We start from the raw sequence: 18,988 nt of genomic DNA, 5'->3' as shown, positions 1-18,988 counted from the left end.
AGCGCAAACTGTGAGAGGTATCAGAACTCGTTTATACATTACAAAAGGTGCCAAATTTTCTTTAAGATAACGACATTACACCATTACATGACAATAGGAGCTAAAAGCCACCACATCAAGAGGAAGAGAAGGTATCAATAATGGTGGTGTGAAGCGGGTCACTAAGGTGAGTCGCCCAGTTGTTGAGCGGTCCTTTACCCGTTGCAGCAGCCTGAACAGCGAAACCCAAGAAGGCAACCATGGCTAAACGAGCATGTTTGATCTCAGCTAGCTGAAGCTGAGCCTTCTTCTCTGGGTCAGACGCTAGTCCTAACGGGTCAAAGAACTTGCCTCCTGGGTACAAACGCTTCTCCGAGTCCAGCTCAGCGTTTCGTTGGAACTCAATGTAGCCGACCACTAACACTTCGATCCATATCAATGTCGAGATTGAGAAGGGCAATGGTTGTCCTAAGTAAGACGACCCATCCACTAGCTCAACCTGGTAAAACAATAACAATCACACAAAATGTCCAAACGCAAACGCTACAAAAAAAAAAAAGCGACGAGAAAGAAAGAGGCGATACCTTGCCGGCGTCTTGCCAAGTAACACCGGTGAGCCATTCCACGGTGAGAGCACCAAGAGTGGCGAGCATAGCCCATCGACCGTGAATCAACTCACATTCTCTGAACCTCTGGAGCCCGAAGACTTCACTGTATGGCTGAAACGGCGTCGATTTAGGGTCCACCTCCTCGGTACGTGTCCCGATCACCTCTCCGTACAAGTTCTTGGCAAGATTCTGGTCCAGGGAGTCGAGATCAAACTGGAGGTACTCCGCCGGTTTACCTAAACCGAAAGGGTCGAACCCGTAGTCTCCGACAAGCGAACCGTCGAGATACTCAGGGGATGTTGCGCCTGGGAACCATAGAGGCCGGTCTGTGATAACCTTCTTAGCTTTTTTGGGAGCGGCTTTCTTGGTTCCGAATCCGAACCGGGCTGTGAACCTGCTTGAACCGGAGTGGATGTCAGAAACCACCCGTGTACCCATGATTGAAGAAGAAGCAGCGGCGACGGCTGTTGAAGTGGCGGCCATCTCCGTCGTCGTTTGTTTTCTCGCTTTTGCTGTTTTGTTAGATTTTTTTTTTCTTCTGTAAAAGATTACAAATCAAATGGAGTTTTTAAGTGGTTTGTATATGTGTGGGATCAGATGAGGCTTGGGAGATCTCAGAGAACGTATCTCGACGGTTGGATGGAGAAACAAATCCATCTGACGGTCAGAAATAAACTCAGCCTTATCTAGCGTTATCTATCCCTGTCTTTTTAGAAGAATGAGTTTTATTAGATGAGGCAAGAAGCTGATTGGGCAAAAGAGGCTATTGGCGAATCGTATACAGCGCCACTTGTCACTTCAACAGCACAATGTCACCAACGCAAGTCCACTTGTATGCCTTCCAAACCAAAGTAAACTAGAAGATCATTCCAATCTTTGAATTTTGATAATCCGGTTCGGTTAACTCAACCTAATCCAAACAATTGATACGGTTTACAATTCTCTTTTAAACCACAAATAAAGTCTAACGGCTTGGCCACCTCTTGTGAAATTCGAACAAGGCTTCTCATTAGAAAAATATGATTACATTAATCGCATCCGAAACAGTACAATAGACCAAGACTACTGTTCCACAAACACAAGAAAAATAAAAATACATTCAAGGTAAATAAATCTCAGAAGCAGAGTCTCCAGATACTTCCGGAATCGATGATGATCCGGAAACAAGTAGAAACTTTGTCGATAGCACTCAAATCAGTTCTCGGTGAAGGCAAATCTCGAATAACCAAATGTTAAGCAAAGAAAAAGTTTTACTTTTAAGTAGAGAGCTGGAAACGGCCGCTGGGTTTTTTTCTCCTCCATCCCTGCCAAAACACCAAAGAACATATGAGATTCTTCAGATACTTATACAGAAGACAAAACGGAGGAGTAACATCAAAGAAGACTTACAAAGGCAATGTAATATAGGAAGGTTAGTCCAGCCAGGATAACAAACCCGATTTGGAACACATTGTACCTGAAATTTACAATCTCGATCGCTCAATATGACTAGTTACGAATATATCATACGACTGCCATATGCTAAACCATTTCTACTTACTTGTAGAGGTACTTAATTCCTCTAAGGGACTGCAATGTGTGACCAAAGATCTCCTGCGCAGCAGTGGCTTGAGCGTAATATCCAAATGCAGTGGCACAAAACTGAATCACACTGCATTTTATATGAACCGCATTACTCAGACTGTGAGGATTAACATGTAATTAAGAAGGTAGCAGCTGGAATTTAGTCAAAATGTTTTGGTTTGACGTCCAAGAGATAATGAAGGGTACCGAAGTGCATGAGTAAAGTAGTTATCAACTTTGATTTAGGCATTAGGCAAAAAGGAAATTAGTTTTGGTGATGGTATGACAACAACACTGAGTAGTAAATGTATGTACGTAAACACGCTTGCTCTAGATCCATTTATGAGAGTGAAGTCGATCCCATCAAATACAGAGGCAGAAAAGAAGAGATCGGAGAGACTTACCTGATTGAACAAAGAAGAATGAGCCCGACATTGAAGAGGAAAGAGTTCATTAGAGTAGCTCCCCATCTGAAATAAAGTTGATATGGCCAATCAGAAATCAAAGAATAAGGTACGAATGACATTAGAAACCAGCCAAACACTGTTTTTAACACTTAAACTCGTTAGATAAATTACTTCATTGGATGAATGGTAATGAAGACCAGCTTCAAACCCAGCATCATTGCCCCAGCAATAACAGCAAGTAGAAGGTAGAAACAGAAGAAAGCAAAGGCAGCAGTGCCTAAAAGACCTGGAGATTTCCACAATTCCAGCATGGAGTCAGTCAGATATAAAAAAAATTAGCCTTATATAGGATAACATGAACAGAAGTAAGAACTTACCCCAGACATCATCAAGCTTAATGAAAACCTCGTTAAGAAAAGGGGAGAGAGGAGGGTCGACGAGTAAATATATGATGATGTGTGCAACCCAAGCAATGGAAACGATCAATCTACAAAGACATTAAAAAATTGCCATTCGAAAAGACGATTAGATCCAAGCTTAAGAGTGCAAACCTAAATATGCAAGAACTATATGCATTACGCATGATTCTATAGCATTTAACAAAATAAGGCTGTAACAAAAAATATGCAAAGAAGATTTTTGCTTAGAATCACTAACCCTAAGATTCCAAGAATAAACTTGGCCAAGTATCCAAGCACAGTGAAAGCCCATGCTGTTTCTGCCTGGAAAAAAGTTCTAGGGAATAAAATAGTTGAACGACAAAAAAGGTTATAGATTAAGTTCTAAGAGACACTTGTCTTACCTGCTCTCCTTGAGGATACATCTCTTCTAAGAGGTTCACATCTTCCTCCAATTGGAGTAACTCCTGCAAGGATACCACATTCAATTATAGGATTGAGGGACACATATTAAATCCACAATCAAGCAAAGAATTTAATGACTATCATAACTAATTCTACTATCTCAGTAGCTTTTCACTACAAATTGTCATTCCCATAACTCCACACAAAACCAAAGTTTCTTTACAAGTCAGGGACCGGTATCAATAGGCAAACTTTCCAAGTTTCTACATACAAAACCAAATTTAAATAAGATACTGAAACTTGAGATAAATAATGTACCTTTTCAACTGCTTTCACATTTTTCCTCCATTTCCTGCCCTTAGCACCACTTCTTTCTTCCTGATGAAGTCCATCAGCTGCTTTCTTTAGTTCTCTTGCCTTTTTACCTAGTTCGGTTGCCTCCTGTATAACAGTTATGGAGTTAACCAAGCAAGAGACAGTGGAAATCTGATAGAGTAAAGTACGCAAACTTCACTACTATCGATCTCCATCAAGATCTCGAAGACATGCTTCCAGAGAAGAGTAATAACCAGACCTTTATATATTGTGATCTAGTGATAACAGCTTTTGGTCGCCTGATGAATGCAGTGATAAGTCCCAACGGTAGACATGCAATACCGACACCACCAAAAATCTAAAAATATTTGAGAGAAGACTTGGTTTTTTACGGAAATGTATAAATCAAACATCAAATCACTTCAATGGATACAAAATTAGATCTTGCCATGCATTTCATTTGTTGAAAGTTTGTGGTTAGTCGACGAGAAGTCAACAATATAAGACAAGTTATATCCTTCCAGAGCAAAGAATGCACTTTTCAACTTGATAGAATAATGCTCATACCGTAAAAAGAACTGAGCCAACAATTGTCGCAAGGGCAACAACATATTCTGGAAAAGTAGTACGCATGGTCCATGTTTTCTCAGATGCGGGATTAGCTGTAAATGCTGAGCACTGCATTGATTAGCCAGAGACAGGAAATTATGTTACATGCTGAAACTCTCTATGTCATAAATGACCCATGGTATAAAAACTAACACTAATTCTGCAATCAAGAGGCAAACATTACCTGTCGAGCAGTGTTACCGATGCATGGTTGAGTATTTGAAAACTGCCAGGAAGTAGGGAAAGTGGAAGTGGCAGAAGACAAGTGCCTAACAGAGAAGTCAACCTTTCCAATGACACCTAATATGATGTAAAGAATATAAGAAGAAGAAAGTCCAAGGAATATGAAACTAAACACAAGCATGAATGGCTCCTTGTAAAGTCAATGAGATTACTTCTGTAGGTAAGATGAAAAAGATGCTAATTATGCAAATTACTCTAAGCTATTCCTAACAAATAAATGACAAAATCTCAATCCAAGCCCTAATCAGGTAATTTATCAGCTGAAATAAAAAGTAATGTGTTAGGAATAACTTTACAAAAGATGTTAAATCTTAGTGACCAACATCAGAGTCATCCATGTTACAAGCACACTAATGGTTTCCAGCTAAAAAAGTATAAGACAGGAACAACTAACCGTATAAAATACCAAGCACCAGAGCACAAACAACAGCCGTGGTTACCACCCAAAGTAAGGCACTTTTTATCCTCTTTCCTAGAGTCCTGAGTAAAACCAAGAAAACTGTTAGCAATATTTCGATTAACAAAAACATGTTACAATGTACAGTAAAATCAATTTCCATCGAGAATACAAACTTGTCCTGGTCGCCTTCATAGAAAAACATAGCGAAGGGGATAACAAAGAAGACGAGAATAGCGTCAACAATGTAAATGGCAAGCCAAAGATCCTTCATTGGCAATGTTAGATTACAAGCACCGTTGTATATAGCATGTCGACAAGCATGCCGATTAGCCACATCCGCCGGTAACATGAGAATCGAGATCATGGCAACCGACAAGCCAAAAACGACGACGAATTTGGGGAAATAAGCCTGGTTTGCATCATCTGGATGCTGGTAGTTCACGAGGAGATAGATGCTTGAGATGAATACGATGACGCAGACAACGATCGCGACAATCACGAGAGCGAGGTTGAAATCGCCCATCGTGTGTAATGTACGATGTCCTCAATTCGGGAGATTTCGATGCAGCAAGCAACCTCAATTGAAACAATCTAGGGCTTTCTCGGAGTTTCAAATTTGAAAACTGAATTTGGGGATTTTAGTAGATCTGGATTTTTTTTTTTTTTTTTTCTTCCCTCTCGAAACCCAGACGAGGGAAGGAAGGAGAAAGAGGGACCTGGGATGAACGTTCTTGTGAATTACGCAGTTACCCTCATCTATGTGTTATAATTGCATGGGAATTGTGCCATGGCTTTGGGTGTAATCGTAAATTGATTGTATTAGGTTCGGAAATTAGCTGTCCTGTCCGAAGCAAATCATTCCGACAATATATTTCAATTAATGTAGAAAAGACATCTGTAATTTTCCCTTAAATAAACCAGAACTGCGCCGTCTTGTGTGAACCGGACATAATTTTTAAAGGACAAAAAGTGTCTCAATAACCAATATTTAACTATTCTTTTGGCCAAGAGACTGTAACAGTACAAGTAGTTTGAGTAAATAGTATGAAGCACCTCCTATCGTCGCGAACCGAAGCTCTTCGGTTCCCTCGATCTCTGGAAAATCTCCTTCTGTTACCCGGTTAAATCCTCCGGTTAACCACCCTAAGCTTTTGTAACCTTCTCCGTAGAGCTTTGATACAGCCATCAATGACCTGAGATTGATAAGAAGAATAAACCATTATTTATATACCAAATCAACCAACACCAAACCGATTCATTTTGGATAATGTTAACAATCCTAAACCAATATATGCCTATTTACAAGACTCTCTACTGATCAAATCGAATCTTTAACTACACTGATTTAAGTTTGAGAAGTTTCTCTCACACGACAATGATAAACCAAAATGGAACATCTTTAGCTGGGTTACCTGAGTCCTTCACCGCACACGACAAGCACTTTACTCTCTTTGTCCGGGACAGCCTCCACAACACGGAGGTTGAATTCGTCATTGAACATTGTGAATCTCTGGCCTGTCCAAAGCCCAATATACCCCAAATGGATCCATTTCTTCAGCAACGTAATCGGCCCATTGTCTGTATCCTCCACGAACAATGGCACGTGTAAGGACCCTTTCACATATGCCTTTTCTCTTTCCCAAACCGGTCTCACGTCTAAGAGCATGTAACCCTCCGACGCCACAACCGCCTTCGCTTCTTTCGGCTCCACCGCCCGGACCTTGCCGGAAAGTATCAGCTGCTTACCGGACACCGCGGCGGAGATCACTGGTAATCTGTAAGGTTTTCGGAGGCGTCGGTATAGTACTAGTGGTGGCTTGTGGATATGGTTTGGTTGAAAAGGAAGAAGAAGTGTCATCATCTCTTTACTTTTTGGATTTCTTGATAAATTTAACCAATCATAGTTTGTTCTTATATTTTTTCTTTTGCTTGCCAATATAAAGAACATTTATTTCCGTTTTAAGTCCTCAGAAATTTCATAATTTATTTATCACCCTTGTTTAGTTGTTTAGAGTTATACTACGGGGCCAAAATTAAAAGAAATAACTATTTTTTGGCCATTAAGTGTAAATTAATTACTATATCTTAAAACGACGCCGTTTATTTGATGTAAGCTTGGTATACCGAACCGAAAGAAACCGGTGAAGACCAAACAAAAGAACCAAACCATTCGGGTAATTTTTTGATGTCTCTCCATTATAAATCCGAACCGGTACGGAATGATCAACCCCATTGAGGAAGAAGATCATCATCGATTGAAAACTTACAAGACGAAGAGGCGAATCAAAAGAAGAAGAGAGGAAGAAGAAGGGAGAGGTAATAGCAATGGGGGTCGATTACTACAAGCTGCTTCAGGTGGATCGGAACGCAAAAGACGACGACTTGAAGAAAGCTTATCGGAAACTGGCCATGAAGTGGCATCCTGACAAGAACCCTAACAACAAAAACGACGCCGAAGCCAAATTCAAGCAGATCTCTGAAGCTTACGATGTACAAGTCTCTTATACCAACTCCAATTCCCTTAATTTTATATGCTTTGAATTTGGAGCAGTTCTGTAGTTTTTCTCAATTCAGTAATGGTGACTTCTCTGCCAATTAAGTAATACAAAATTGATCATCTTTGTAAATTATGGTGTTTGATTAAATTTTTCTTATGCTTTTGGATTCGTTTTAGGTTTTGAGTGATCCTCAAAAGCGAGCAATCTATGATCAATACGGAGAAGAAGGTCTAAGTAGCCAGGCTCCGCCTCCCGGAGCAGGCGGGTTTTCCGGTGGTTCAGATGGAGGAGCTTCGTTCCGGTTTAACGGAAGAAGCGCTGACGACATCTTCTCGGAGTTTTTTGGCTTCTCAAGACCTTCCTTTGGAGGAGACTCACGTGGTGCAGGTCCCTCTGGTGGTGGGTTTCGCTTTGCGGAAGACGTTTTTGCTTCGAATGTGAATGTTCCACCTAGGAAAGCTGCCCCTATCGAGAGACAACTTCCTTGTAGTTTGGAGGATCTTTACAAAGGAATCACTAAGAAGATGAAGATCTCTAGAGACGTCCTCGATTCAAGCGGGTCAGTTTTTTCACCTACATTGCCTTGTTTTGAGTTTTAACAATCACCTTCTTATGTATTGTAGTTTCAAGAATCACCTTCTTGTGGATTTAAAGTTCCAAAAACATTGATATATGCTTACTAGGTCGAATATTAGTGTCCTCTGTCACCATGTTTCAGTTAGTCGTTAGTCATTGAATAGGTTTTGTTATAGTGAATTTGTGTTAACTCTGTTTTTTCGGACATCAGAGTTGCTTCTTGTGCTTCGATGTTTTTGTTATTGGTAATGCAAGTTGAAATTGCATTCTTTGTTCTGATGCAGGAGACCCACAACAGTTGAGGAGATCTTGACAATAGAAATCAAGCCGGGGTGGAAGAAAGGGACAAAGATAACTTTCCCGGAGAAAGGAAATGAGCAGCGAGGAATTATACCGTCAGATCTTGTATTCATAGTTGATGAGAAGCCACATGCTGTTTTCAAGCGAGATGGGAATGACCTTGTGATCACGCAGAAGATCCCTCTCGTGGAAGCACTTACTGGTTACACCGCTCAGGTCACGACTTTGGATGGAAGAGCAGTAACGGTTCCGATCAACAGCGTGATCAGTCCTTCTTATGAAGAAGTGGTGAAAGGAGAAGGCATGCCAATCCCTAAAGACCCATCGAAAAAAGGGAACTTGAGAATCAAATTCAGCATTAAGTTCCCGTCAAGGCTAACTACAGAGCAGAAATCTGGAATCAAACGAATGTTTTCGTCTACGTAGTCACCCTCTTTCTCTTTTACTGCTACGTTTGGTTTCGGTTATATCAGCTTGGTCGTTGTGGAGTGCTTAGGATTGTGGCCGTGTGGGTGTTTGCTGGGAGATTGCTACCAACATCATTCAACGCTTTTGGTTTGAGGTTTTAACATTATAGTAGATTTTTTTCGTTTATCTCATTTAAATTGTTATTAGATTGATGGAAGAAAACCAAATAAAGATTTTTTTACTTCTTTAGTTTGTTAAGAGCTTTATAATTCTTTTAAAATACAAAAATGAGAAGAAACAAAACTTATGTATGGCACCAGCTCCTGCATTCTTTTCTATGCAAGCTCAACTAAAGTATTTCCTGTAATTATTTGATTAAAAGCATATCAATACAACTTTTCAGGTTTAGTTCTAACAGTCTTCCACAAACAGACGATGGTCACGTGATTTGGGTTTCAGAGAGTTAGAGGTGGTGAGAGTCGTGAATATGGGTTGTGATGAAAACATGAAAATAAAGAAACAACACCAAACATGTTTTCGCATAAACTTATGTCCATCTCGTCTTTATAAACACCAAAGAAGGCATCCTCATTATCGTACATCTCTCTTTGTCTTTGCTTAATCTTATCTACTCTTTCTTCCTTGTCGTTTCAAATGGCGCAATTGTATTCTTCGGTGAAACCCACGCCAATGTTGAAAGATGAGCTAGACATTGTGATACCTACGATTCGGAACCTAGACTTCCTTGAGATGTGGCGACCCTTCTTTGAAGATTACCATTTGATCATTGTTCAAGATGGTGATCCTTCGAAAGACATCAAGATTCCCGAAGGGTTTGACTACGAGCTCTACAACAGGGACGACATCAATCGAATCTTGGGTCCCAAGGCCTCTTGCATTTCCTTCAAGGACTCTGCTTGCCGTTGCTTCGGTTACATGGTTTCCAAAAAGAAGTACATCTATACCATTGATGATGATTGCTTTGTAAGTGGTCTCTTATATGTTATTCTAAGACTATATATAGTTGGTCAGCCAAAGTCTTCTTCAAAGTTGACAATATATGTCCAATATAGGTTGCAAAAGATCCATCCGGGAAAGAGATCAATGCGCTTGAGCAGCATATCAAGAACCTCCTATCTCCATCAACCCCACATTTCTTTAACACACTTTATGATCCATTCAGAGATGGTGCCGACTTTGTTCGTGGATACCCTTTTAGTATGCGCGAAGGTGCCATTACTGCCGTCTCTCATGGCCTATGGCTCAACATTCCTGACTATGATGCTCCCACTCAGCTTGTGAAACCTCTTGAAAGGAATTCCAGGAAATTTGATCTCTCACTGAGGCAACCAATTTTGTTATACATTTTTTTTTTGTGAAATCGTAAACGATGAAGCAAAGCTTATTAATTAGTTCTTGGTTACATGCAGGTATGTTGATGCAGTCATGACCATTCCCAAAGGAACTCTTTTTCCCATGTGTGGTATGAATCTTGCTTTTGACCGCGAGCTGATTGGTCCGGCCATGTACTTTGGCCTTATGGGTGACGGACAGCCAATTGGACGCTATGACGACATGTGGGCTGGTTGGTGTGTCAAGGTAAATCAATTACGTACATGTACAGTATTATGCACTAGTATGCGGATTTGAACTCATGCATGGTTACTCAATACCTGCTAGCACAACCACTAGAGTCTAGAGTACATATCATGGTCAAATGCAATTCTTATTTACATATCCATTATTGGTTTAAATGGAAGAAACGTTACATTTGTCCACCAACCTTAAAATACTTTTTCGTTTAAACAAAAATATAGGTGATATGCGACCATATGGGATGGGGAGTGAAGACGGGTTTGCCTTATATATGGCACAGCAAAGCCAGCAACCCATTCGTGAACCTGAAAAAAGAATACAACGGAATCTTTTGGCAGGAAGAGGCGATACCGTTCTTTCAAACTGTGACTCTTCCTAAAGAATGCACTTCGGTTCAGCAATGCTACCTCGAGCTGGCCAAGCTCGTCAAAGAGAAACTTGGGAAGGTTGATCCTTACTTCATCAAGCTTGCGGCTGGAATGGTCACATGGATCGAAGCTTGGGAGGAGCTGAACTCCCCAGAGGGAACCGAGGCCAAGGCCAAGGCACCAAAGGGTAAAAATGATTAAAAGAGAAGGTCACTGGACGGTTGGTTACTAGGAAATGAGGGTTTGACCCTCTCTGTTTCTCAAAATTATTATATTTGGAATTGTTACTGTTTATTATAGTTCTTTTCATCAGTATTTGTGTTCTCAGTCCATTGACTAAAAATGGTGTAATTTGTTCTATGTATTCTCTCTTCGGTTTCTATGGATTCTATTTGTAAATCTATCTATCATTCCTATTCAGCACTCAAGAGTTTTAAACAAGCCCTTATTGTACAGTAGGACTATAGCTCTGGTCATTTGCTTAAACAGTAACTCAGTAAGTACTACACAAGGACATAGGAACATCGTTTGGTGTACTGATTTACCATCTTCTTCAGTATTCAAATTCATAACTCCAACAGAACTGAAGCTCAGCATATACAGAAACCAATTTTTTTCAAACAAAAAGAAGCTTGAAAGATAAGAGATTGGAGAAAGAGGATAAAAGAATAGGTAATATAAACCAGCAAAAACAGAGCTAGCTAGAATTTATCAATCTCAACGCCATCTCTTAAAACCTCATAAGCATCTCGGCTTCTGCTTTTCTTCATCCCAGCCATGAAATGTACCTTTGAAGAATCAGCAGAGATACTTGTGACTTTAACCCATATCATTACTTTTGTCTTCATCCCTTCAACATCTGCGAGCTTTCCTTTCTCGAGAAAAGCTGTAACTGTTGTGGTGAATCTCAAGACTGATGAATCTTTGTAGCCAACTTCGCAGATTGATGGAATAAAGACGGTTAGTTTCCTCGTCTGTTCATTGAACTCGTAGTTGGTTGCGTCACGTGGAAAGATCCCAACAGGCAAACCAAACTCCTTTAGTAACTCAGGCAATGGCTTCTGCATTTTCCCTGGATAACGAGATCATAAAACCAACAACTTAGATGTAGCTCCTTAAATGAAACAGCAAGAATGATAGAGTAAGAAATAGCTAACCTTTGATTTTGTTTATAAACCATTTTGTTCCTCCTTCAATACTCGTAGACAGAGACTGAAACAAAGAGATGTATACAGATTATAGAAGAGATCAACATTGCACAAATCATGTTCTCAAGAAACCCAAAACGGCCTCAAGAGTATCTAATTTTAAGATCTTTATCCTACTAAGCCACAATTCACCTAATCTAAAGATCAACATAACCATAGATCGTATAAAAGTATGAATCAAGATTCTCAAAAAAAAGCACCGGATCGAGATCAGAACTCAAAAACCAAAATTGATGATGATTCTGAGTGATTGATTATATAAAAGTGTAAAAGTGTAAAGTAGTGAAGGAGTGAGTAGAGAGGGAGGGAGATGCGTACGTTGATATCGTCACCGACGGAATCGAGCTGCTTGTTCGCTTTTTTACCTAACCAGTAAGAGCCTACCTTGTTCAAGATCTGATCCATTCTCTCGTATCTTTTTTCTCACAGATCGTCTCGCTCTCTCTCTCTCTCTCTCTCTCTCTCTCTCGCCCGAGATCGGAGGTGTCTTTTTTCTTCCAATCACCGATTCATTTAATTTCGTTACTTTGTATTAACATTATAAATGTCCATTAAGGTTTTGACACGTAGCAATATGAGAAAGGTGGGATATGGATTGCAGAACTAACCATCAAAATTTAAAAAACAAAAAAACAAAATTATTTTTATTTTGCTGTCAAACAATATACTATATTTTTATATTTATTGTTTTAATGTTTTCATTTGTCTTGAATCTTTCTATACATTTTTTGAGACACTAAATAAATACTGAAATTCAAACATATTTACAACTATGCTATCAATATTAATTATTAATTTGTTTTTCATTTAGTTAATTAATATTAAGTTTCTATTTTTGAAAGCAAGATTTCTCATCCTAAATAAATTTCCAAAACAATCAGAAGTAGAACCACTCCCTTTAACATTAAATATTAAATTTATAATTAATTTAATTAATATTAAGTTTTCAATTTTACATTAAATAAAATCCTGATTGGTAGTCTTTAGCCCGATGGTCCTACTTAACAAAAAAGTTATATTAATTAAAGAAAAAAAATGTGATTTTGAGAAGAGAATTCTTTATAGGTAATAAACTTTCCATACAATTTAGATTGTTTGTATAAACTAAGTGTTTTACATAAATTTGGTTAACTGTTATAGGAACAAATGCCATTAATTTCGGTGTAATTGTTCTACATAAATTTTGGATTTAAACAATTGTTCAAAAAAACTAATTGTATGATTTTAAAAGATAACAAACATATTTACCAATTTGATATCTTATTCAAGGGATAATAATAAAATATAAAAGATATTGTTTGCTCACAAATTTATTTTTATTTTTATTACGTACTTAAAACTAATTTTTACTTATACGGGTTTCTTATGATGAGTTTTTGCGGATTAAAATTTTTTGAACATGTTGTGTGACCTGCCTAACATGACGGGTTTGGACTATAGAAGCAAACACTAAAACTATTAGTTTATCTCATATATACTATAGATTTGTAATCATAGTTTTGAAAATTAACTTATAAATTATTTAGTATATAAACTACAAAATATTACATATACTATAACACATTCTTAATATTCCAAAAAAAAATTAAATCCACATAAAGATATATACTAACATATTATATAGGCATATACCTCTATTTAATTCTAGAGAACAAAACAAAACACACTACTAACGATTTTCAAACATTCTCAGTGATATTAGCAAATAGTCTTAAAAACAAAAACAACAAATAGTCTTAAAAACAAAAACAAGTGTCTTGAACAAAAAAAACCAAGATTCAAAAGCACTATTCAATAGGCAGACACTAATATAACTAATATAACGATGGTCTTCAACTTTCTCATACTTCCAATATGCTGCCATTTTATCCTTTGTAGTTTGTGAAGACAAACAACTGCTCATTAACAAAGAAAACTCTCTGGCTTTAAATGTATCTAAAGTAAATTTATTTGAGTTTGATTATTTAGATTGTTAAAGAATGGATTTTCATCAAGGTAATTAGTGATTGTCCTCAAATACACTAAGTGAGTTTATATATATATATATATATATGATGTGAAGGAATTTTATATTTTCTTAAATAATTACTTAAATGAGTATTCTTGTACAAATTTCAAACATTAACAAAACAGTTGGATTTGAATATTTTTAATGTCTTTTTGTTAAAATAATATATAATAAACTTTTGAATGTACGTATTTCATCTAAATACAAATTGAAATCGTTGTATGTATTTCATCTAAATACAAATTGAAATCGTAAAATTTAATTGTATCATTCATTCTTCCAACTGGTCTGAAAAGTCCGTCACTACAATCAATCATAATTCTCCACCAATCCTTTCGTCACTACAATCATAGATAACATAAAGATCAAAACATTTTTAGAAATAAAAAGAATAATACATTTTATGGGGAATCAGAAAAACAAATGACATTACCAAAAAAAACAATCAAAGCTTAAATAAGGGTCAGATTTAGTGGTCTCTTCACTACATAAATCGACTACTCTATTTTGTCAATTACATTCTGGTTTAGTTTCGGTTCAATTTGGTTTATATGTCAACTCCGGATATTGAGAGAGAGAGAGTACAAGTAACCCAGCTGTGAAGAAATTGGCAAGCGATGGTTGGTTCCTTCGAAAAGAAAAAAACAAAAAAACAAAAAAGAAAGACAAAAAAAAAAAAAGAGAGTACAAGTAACCATACTACTGTAATATAAAATAGAGTAGTCGATCTATATAATTAATTTTTTTGGTAAACTAAACAAACATAGTCGATAGAGTTCTTTTTGTTGGTCGACTTTATATTGTCAAAGTATTAATACGCATTAACGTGAATATCATGAATGTCATCTCCTCCACACAAAATCACAAAAACCGACCACACAAATAGTCCAAAAGACCTTGACTTTGAACATTTCTAGTTCTTCATTCGTTGAGAGAGCGTAAAAACATGTCCATACTTGAGACTTCCTTAAACTCAAATGTTCTCTTTTACATCATACAATCAAAGTCAAAAAAGCTTAAGATACTCCCGATGGGAATATCAAGATTCATAACCTCCTTCATGCTTTTGCATCTACGGAACTGTAGGTGTAGGTAGAGAGGTTTTTTTGGTTGCTAAGCTATAGAACCAATACTGATCAAACAGAGATATCATACAAACGAACTGGTGCCACATGAACTGGTGTCAAGGTCTATCTATTGCTTGTTGATGATGCTCCAGATACTGTTACATGTCTCGTAGGCCGTCATCTCATTTGTCTCGAATTGAAACTTCTCGATGACCCTCTTTTCACGATCTACCATATCTATTATGTTTTCCAAAATCAAGGATTCAAAACACCCCAAGTATAAAACTGAATAAGATATATGACTAAGACAAAGTTGAGAGAATAATAGAGTAATGATGAAGGATACAGCCTGAGATCTTTGAAGGATCATCAATGTCCGGTATCACTTGCGTGACGGAAGCATACATAGATAGCTTTTTCCTGCAGAAAAAAAATAAAAAATGTAACGAACATTCACAAACAAAGCAACTGCAACAATGGGGGTTTGTGGATCTTACTCATCTCTCAAGTTGTCCCGCGCTTTTCTCTTTGTGGAGTTCTTATGTTCAGCAATTGAAGTCAATTGAGCATTCAGGTCATTGAGTTCATCAGCGACCACTGTATTGACACAAAAAAAAAAAAAAAAACAAAGATTTGTATTTTTCATGTCACTCACTCCAAATCATTAGACTATAATAATAACTTCACTTATCTAAGCTCGTCTTTAAGTTTGCATTCCAGTTCAATCTCTTCGTCAAGCTCTTTCTGAAGACGTTCAATCTCATCTTCAGCCGCAGAAACATCTAAATAAGCTTCCTCCGTTTTCTTCTTACAAACATCGAGCTTCTTCTTACAATCTGTGTCCCCCCCCCCCCCCCCCAAAAAAAAAAAAACCAAAATTGCTCACTCAAATCTAACACCAAACAAGCTCTAGCTAAAATCCACGTTCTTCATCTTATAGATTACCTGGAAAACCAAATCGGAAAAAGAAAAAAACTGACCTTGAATAGAGCCATGTATCTCAGTGTAATCCTCGTCAGAAGCGAAATTGAGAGATTTTAACTGCTCGGAACTTTGAGAGATCTCATCAAAACCATTCTTAACACGCAATAAACTGATTAAATCGTCTCCGTAAGACTTCAGATCCTCAATATCAAAATTCTCCGACGCAATTCCCATTTCTGATGCCGCAAATGACAAATCCACTACCAAAGCAGTAAAGGCCTAGAGAGGCTCAGGAGGAGGGAGGAGAGTAGGGCTCGGCATTCGGGTAACCGGTTCGGGTATTATCCATTTGGGTTTGGGTAAATGGGTTTAGAAAAATAGAATTCATTGGGTATTTTTAGATATATGAGTTCGGTTCAGTTTGAGTATTACTGGGTTCGGGTCGGTTTGGGTTACAAATTTTAGAACCCGATTAGTACCCGAACTACCGTGTACCCGAAAAAATATAATTAAAATAAATTAAATTTAAATAAATTTAGTTAAATTTTGACTTCTGTGACAAAATATTTTAGATATTTTGATTATTTTTGATATTTAGGTATAAAACTAAATGAAATATTCAAAATTATAATCATAATTTTGGGATAATTGCATTATATTAATGATAAATATTATAAATATGTTTATGCTTTCCAGTTTAATGGGTACTCAATAAATATGTTTATGCTTTCCGGTTTAATGGGTACCCAAATGGGTACCGGATATTATCCGACCCTAACTCAAACTCACGGATATTAGAAAATAGAACCCAATAGAGTTTTATAGGCAAACCTGTACCTAACCCAAACTCGGTTTTCGGATCAGATTCCGGATTGGGAATTCGGATACGGTTTTTATACCCAGCCCTAGAGGAGAAATTGAAGGGGATAGATCTGAATTTTGATTTTAAAATCAGTGTTAAGTTTATTATTATTATTATTGTTAGACAGACATATATAACCTTTACTGCTTACCGAAAGTGGACGCCGATTTGGGCCAAGCCCATATGTTTTTAATTTGCGTAATGGGCTAACGAAATGTATAACCAAAACAGTGCACAGATTTAGAGGTTTGGGGAAAATTGATTTATCTTTCACAATACATTCAATTCCATGATTCAAATTTCAAATACAGAGATTGATGAAGAATGGGGGAACAAATCGTTAAAAAAATAAATAAAAAGCCACAGGTAAAATTATTAAAAAAGCACACCATATCAAACCAGACTCGGTAAATTATACTACTTATGTTGTAAAACACATACAATATAACATACTAAAAGCCAAAAGAGAGACACATTCTTCAACTATTCTAGTTTTGGTTTCTGGGATTTTGAAAACCCGAATTTATAATAATAATATCCCAACAAACAAACAAAAAAGGAAACACAAACAAACATTTCTTATTATTTTTTTTTTGATTCTTCCGATCTTATTTACTACTACTATGAAATTCCTTCCTCACTTTCTCCTTCTCCTCCTCCACGAGCCTCTTCCTTTCCTCTCCTTATCCTCAAGCACGAAATAACCTTTCACATATAAGGTTTTTTTGTTAAATAAATGCATAGATTAAGATGGAATGAAAAAAGAAATCTCTCAATCTCTCTCTATACCTACCTAGTGCGTATCCTGCCGTGAGTTTTCCAACACTAACAAATCCATTCCCAACTACAATCACAACGAGCGCAACATTAAAAAAAAAAAAAAAAAAAAAAATCAGTAACCCGATGAAAATAAAAATCAAAGCTTTCGATCTTAACTTTACCTTTGCTAATAACGGTGGACGAAGAGATATTGCGGCCAGAGGGAAGCCCTCTCCCTCCGCGTGTTGCCAGCGTAGCGACAGATCTCAGGTGACTCAACCGCGACATACTCGGCACACAATTAGGTTCGCTCTTCCTCGTCTGCCCTTTTCTTTCTGCGCTTCAAAAGGGGTGTTAAATAGGGTGAAATGGGCCTTTAATTTCTTTTATCTCTATATCCTGTTGGGCCTTAGCCCAAATTGTTTTTAAACTTTATTTGAAGGTCATGCGAAATTTAGTATATGTCCAAAAAAAATATATATAGTAAAAAAGATGAACAATTCCCTTTTATTTAAGTGACTACCGCCAAGTCTATCTAAGTTAATAATGTCTATATGATGATGGATGATGCTTTGATTCTACCAATGTCTCTACGTCACCCTAAGTATTTTTCTTACAAAAAAACCACAAGTGTTGGCATCTCTCGAGAAGTAAAAAAAAAACACAAGAGAGACACACAAACCGAACAATTACAAGTCTGTTGTTGTAAACGGAAGATGATATCTTCTGAAAGAAATCATCCATGAATCACTTATTGACAGGATTCCAGGCCGGCAAAATGACCGTAAAACGTTGTTAGGGGAGTTGAACTGGATATTCACACACAGCAGTGACGGATACAATTGCATGGAATGTGCTGCCTCATAGTATTTCTCAAAACTTTTTTGCATAGTGTATCAAGGTCAAACATCTTTAACTCAACTTCTTTACCGTGCTCCTCATGAATGTTATGTTAGTTTTACCCTGCAGAACAATTCCAGAGATTATTTAGACAGGACTTGTTGGTCGCTAGCCTTTTCCTAAATTCCTTACTTGCTGAAAGAATAATATATATATATTTTAGTTTTAGGGTTATTTTATTAAATTTGTAATAAAATTAAAATATATTGGATTAAATATATGTATAATTCTGTTTATGTTAAAAGAAAATATAAAGGGAACTATAATATTGTCTTTAAAATTATGATTTTTATTAAAAGTTTATATATTAGTTATTGTAAAACATCATAAACTCTTGATTTAAATGTCGAAATAACATAAATATATATGTCTGATTTATATTTAGTTCCAAAAATAATCGGTATACACAAAGCTGAAAGTAATCGGATTAGACAAATTATAATCAAATTAGACAGATATAATCTGACAATTGATGCTAGGCGGAAATTAGTCATTAATCGAGGCAGAGAGGGTGGGTCTAGCGATTTTGCAGAGCGTAAACGGTGCTAGACGGGAATTTTTAAAACAAGGCATATAACATAAGCCAA

The 18,988-nt window shown here is 37.1% G+C and overlaps 7 protein-coding genes and 1 long non-coding RNA gene across 9 annotated transcripts; 2 read left to right on the top strand and 6 right to left on the bottom strand.

Annotated features, from left to right (window-relative positions):
- Positions 1 to 18: 18 nt before the first annotated feature.
- On the bottom strand, positions 19 to 1,129 carry LOC104764584 (chlorophyll a-b binding protein CP29.2, chloroplastic). The gene is made up of 2 exons (XM_010488141.3): positions 564 to 1,129; positions 19 to 478 (listed from the first exon to the last, which is right to left on the bottom strand). The coding sequence occupies exons 1-2, from the start codon at positions 1,068 to 1,070 to the stop codon at positions 116 to 118; spliced, it is 870 nt and encodes a 289-aa protein (XP_010486443.1). The 5' UTR covers positions 1,071 to 1,129; the 3' UTR covers positions 19 to 115.
- Positions 1,130 to 1,573: 444 nt separating this feature from the next.
- Positions 1,574 to 5,811, bottom strand: LOC104764583 (LIMR family protein At3g08930). Its single transcript, XM_010488139.2, has 14 exons — positions 5,101 to 5,811; positions 4,922 to 5,007; positions 4,469 to 4,584; positions 4,243 to 4,353; positions 3,935 to 4,033; positions 3,679 to 3,801; positions 3,360 to 3,422; positions 3,215 to 3,279; positions 2,935 to 3,044; positions 2,729 to 2,843; positions 2,555 to 2,620; positions 2,128 to 2,238; positions 1,977 to 2,043; positions 1,574 to 1,891 (listed from the first exon to the last, which is right to left on the bottom strand). Exons 1-14 carry the CDS (start codon positions 5,448 to 5,450, stop codon positions 1,844 to 1,846), a joined length of 1,530 nt encoding a protein of 509 aa, XP_010486441.1. The 5' UTR covers positions 5,451 to 5,811; the 3' UTR covers positions 1,574 to 1,843.
- Positions 5,786 to 6,992, bottom strand: LOC104764582 (rhodanese-like domain-containing protein 10). The gene is made up of 2 exons (XM_010488138.3): positions 6,340 to 6,992; positions 5,786 to 6,120 (listed from the first exon to the last, which is right to left on the bottom strand). The coding sequence occupies exons 1-2, from the start codon at positions 6,873 to 6,875 to the stop codon at positions 5,916 to 5,918; spliced, it is 741 nt and encodes a 246-aa protein (XP_010486440.2). The 5' UTR covers positions 6,876 to 6,992; the 3' UTR covers positions 5,786 to 5,915.
- A 160-nt stretch (positions 6,993 to 7,152) lies between these two features.
- Positions 7,153 to 8,958, top strand: LOC104764581 (uncharacterized). Its single transcript, XM_010488137.3, has 3 exons — positions 7,153 to 7,417; positions 7,602 to 7,984; positions 8,286 to 8,958. Exons 1-3 carry the CDS (start codon positions 7,253 to 7,255, stop codon positions 8,725 to 8,727), a joined length of 990 nt encoding a protein of 329 aa, XP_010486439.1. The 5' UTR covers positions 7,153 to 7,252; the 3' UTR covers positions 8,728 to 8,958.
- A 328-nt stretch (positions 8,959 to 9,286) lies between these two features.
- LOC104764580 (UDP-arabinopyranose mutase 3) lies at positions 9,287 to 11,114 on the top strand. Of its 2 annotated transcripts, none has more exons than XM_010488135.3 (4): positions 9,287 to 9,693; positions 9,783 to 10,054; positions 10,140 to 10,308; positions 10,527 to 11,114. In XM_010488135.3, exons 1-4 carry the CDS (start codon positions 9,364 to 9,366, stop codon positions 10,872 to 10,874), a joined length of 1,119 nt encoding a protein of 372 aa, XP_010486437.2. In that variant the 5' UTR covers positions 9,287 to 9,363; the 3' UTR covers positions 10,875 to 11,114. The 2 variants fall into 2 exon arrangements, with proteins under 2 accessions (XP_010486437.2, XP_087356934.1); XM_087500808.1 differs by having other exon boundaries at positions 9,297 to 9,693; positions 9,783 to 10,034; positions 10,141 to 10,308.
- Positions 11,115 to 11,189: 75 nt separating this feature from the next.
- LOC104764579 (uncharacterized protein At5g01610) lies at positions 11,190 to 12,547 on the bottom strand. Its single transcript, XM_010488134.3, has 3 exons — positions 12,200 to 12,547; positions 11,831 to 11,885; positions 11,190 to 11,745 (listed from the first exon to the last, which is right to left on the bottom strand). The coding sequence occupies exons 1-3, from the start codon at positions 12,284 to 12,286 to the stop codon at positions 11,375 to 11,377; spliced, it is 513 nt and encodes a 170-aa protein (XP_010486436.1). The 5' UTR covers positions 12,287 to 12,547; the 3' UTR covers positions 11,190 to 11,374.
- A 2,276-nt stretch (positions 12,548 to 14,823) lies between these two features.
- On the bottom strand, positions 14,824 to 16,217 carry LOC104764578 (kinetochore protein SPC24 homolog). Its single transcript, XM_010488133.2, has 5 exons — positions 15,937 to 16,217; positions 15,648 to 15,792; positions 15,454 to 15,555; positions 15,303 to 15,376; positions 14,824 to 15,193 (listed from the first exon to the last, which is right to left on the bottom strand). Exons 1-5 carry the CDS (start codon positions 16,112 to 16,114, stop codon positions 15,084 to 15,086), a joined length of 609 nt encoding a protein of 202 aa, XP_010486435.2. The 5' UTR covers positions 16,115 to 16,217; the 3' UTR covers positions 14,824 to 15,083.
- Positions 16,218 to 17,302: 1,085 nt separating this feature from the next.
- Positions 17,303 to 17,824, bottom strand: LOC147920103 (uncharacterized). The gene is made up of 3 exons (XR_015591351.1): positions 17,684 to 17,824; positions 17,532 to 17,586; positions 17,303 to 17,447 (listed from the first exon to the last, which is right to left on the bottom strand). It is a non-coding gene; the product is annotated as an uncharacterized LOC147920103 (long non-coding RNA).
- Positions 17,825 to 18,988: the final 1,164 nt, after the last annotated feature.

The sequence above is a fragment of the Camelina sativa genome, chromosome 19 (assembly GCF_030686135.1).
Source record: "Camelina sativa cultivar CO46 ecotype springtype chromosome 19, ASM3068613v1".
Lineage (NCBI taxonomy): Eukaryota > Viridiplantae > Streptophyta > Magnoliopsida > Brassicales > Brassicaceae > Camelina > Camelina sativa.
This window is presented reverse-complemented; position numbering and strand designations above follow the sequence as displayed.

Bases quoted from the DNA above. Each gene is read 5' to 3' on its own strand.
- LOC104764583 (XM_010488139.2), bottom strand. From the start codon at position 5,450: ATGGGCGATTTCAACCTCGCTCTCGTGATTGTCGCGATCGTTGTCTGC. The intron at 4,354-4,468 runs GTAATGTTTGCC...TAATCAATGCAG, and splicing joins TCGGTAACACTGCTCGACAG to TGCTCAGCATTTACAGCTAA. The intron at 4,034-4,242 runs GTATGAGCATTA...AAATATTTTTAG, and splicing joins TTGGCTCAGTTCTTTTTACG to ATTTTTGGTGGTGTCGGTAT.
- LOC104764580 (XM_010488135.3), top strand. From the start codon at position 9,364: ATGGCGCAATTGTATTCTTCGGTGAAACCCACGCCAATGTTGAAAGAT. The intron at 9,694-9,782 runs GTAAGTGGTCTC...TGTCCAATATAG, and splicing joins CCATTGATGATGATTGCTTT to GTTGCAAAAGATCCATCCGG. The intron at 10,055-10,139 runs GCAACCAATTTT...GGTTACATGCAG, and splicing joins AAATTTGATCTCTCACTGAG to GTATGTTGATGCAGTCATGA.
- LOC104764578 (XM_010488133.2), bottom strand. From the start codon at position 16,114: ATGGGAATTGCGTCGGAGAATTTTGATATTGAGGATCTGAAGTCTTAC. The intron at 15,377-15,453 runs GTAAGATCCACA...TTTTTTCTGCAG, and splicing joins CGGGACAACTTGAGAGATGA to GAAAAAGCTATCTATGTATG. The intron at 15,194-15,302 runs GTATCCTTCATC...AAAACATAATAG, and splicing joins TCCTTCAAAGATCTCAGGCT to ATATGGTAGATCGTGAAAAG.
- LOC104764584 (XM_010488141.3), bottom strand. From the start codon at position 1,070: ATGGCCGCCACTTCAACAGCCGTCGCCGCTGCTTCTTCTTCAATCATG. The intron at 479-563 runs GTATCGCCTCTT...TTGTTTTACCAG, and splicing joins CTTGGCAAGACGCCGGCAAG to GTTGAGCTAGTGGATGGGTC.
- LOC104764581 (XM_010488137.3), top strand. From the start codon at position 7,253: ATGGGGGTCGATTACTACAAGCTGCTTCAGGTGGATCGGAACGCAAAA. The intron at 7,418-7,601 runs GTACAAGTCTCT...GATTCGTTTTAG, and splicing joins AGATCTCTGAAGCTTACGAT to GTTTTGAGTGATCCTCAAAA. The intron at 7,985-8,285 runs GTCAGTTTTTTC...GTTCTGATGCAG, and splicing joins GACGTCCTCGATTCAAGCGG to GAGACCCACAACAGTTGAGG.
- LOC104764582 (XM_010488138.3), bottom strand. From the start codon at position 6,875: ATGTTCTTTATATTGGCAAGCAAAAGAAAAAATATAAGAACAAACTAT. The intron at 6,121-6,339 runs GTAACCCAGCTA...TATCAATCTCAG, and splicing joins GTGTGCGGTGAAGGACTCAG to GTCATTGATGGCTGTATCAA.
- LOC104764579 (XM_010488134.3), bottom strand. From the start codon at position 12,286: ATGGATCAGATCTTGAACAAGGTAGGCTCTTACTGGTTAGGTAAAAAA. The intron at 11,886-12,199 runs GTACGCATCTCC...TCTTTGTTTCAG, and splicing joins CCGTCGGTGACGATATCAAC to TCTCTGTCTACGAGTATTGA. The intron at 11,746-11,830 runs GTTAGCTATTTC...CTCGTTATCCAG, and splicing joins GTTTATAAACAAAATCAAAG to GGAAAATGCAGAAGCCATTG.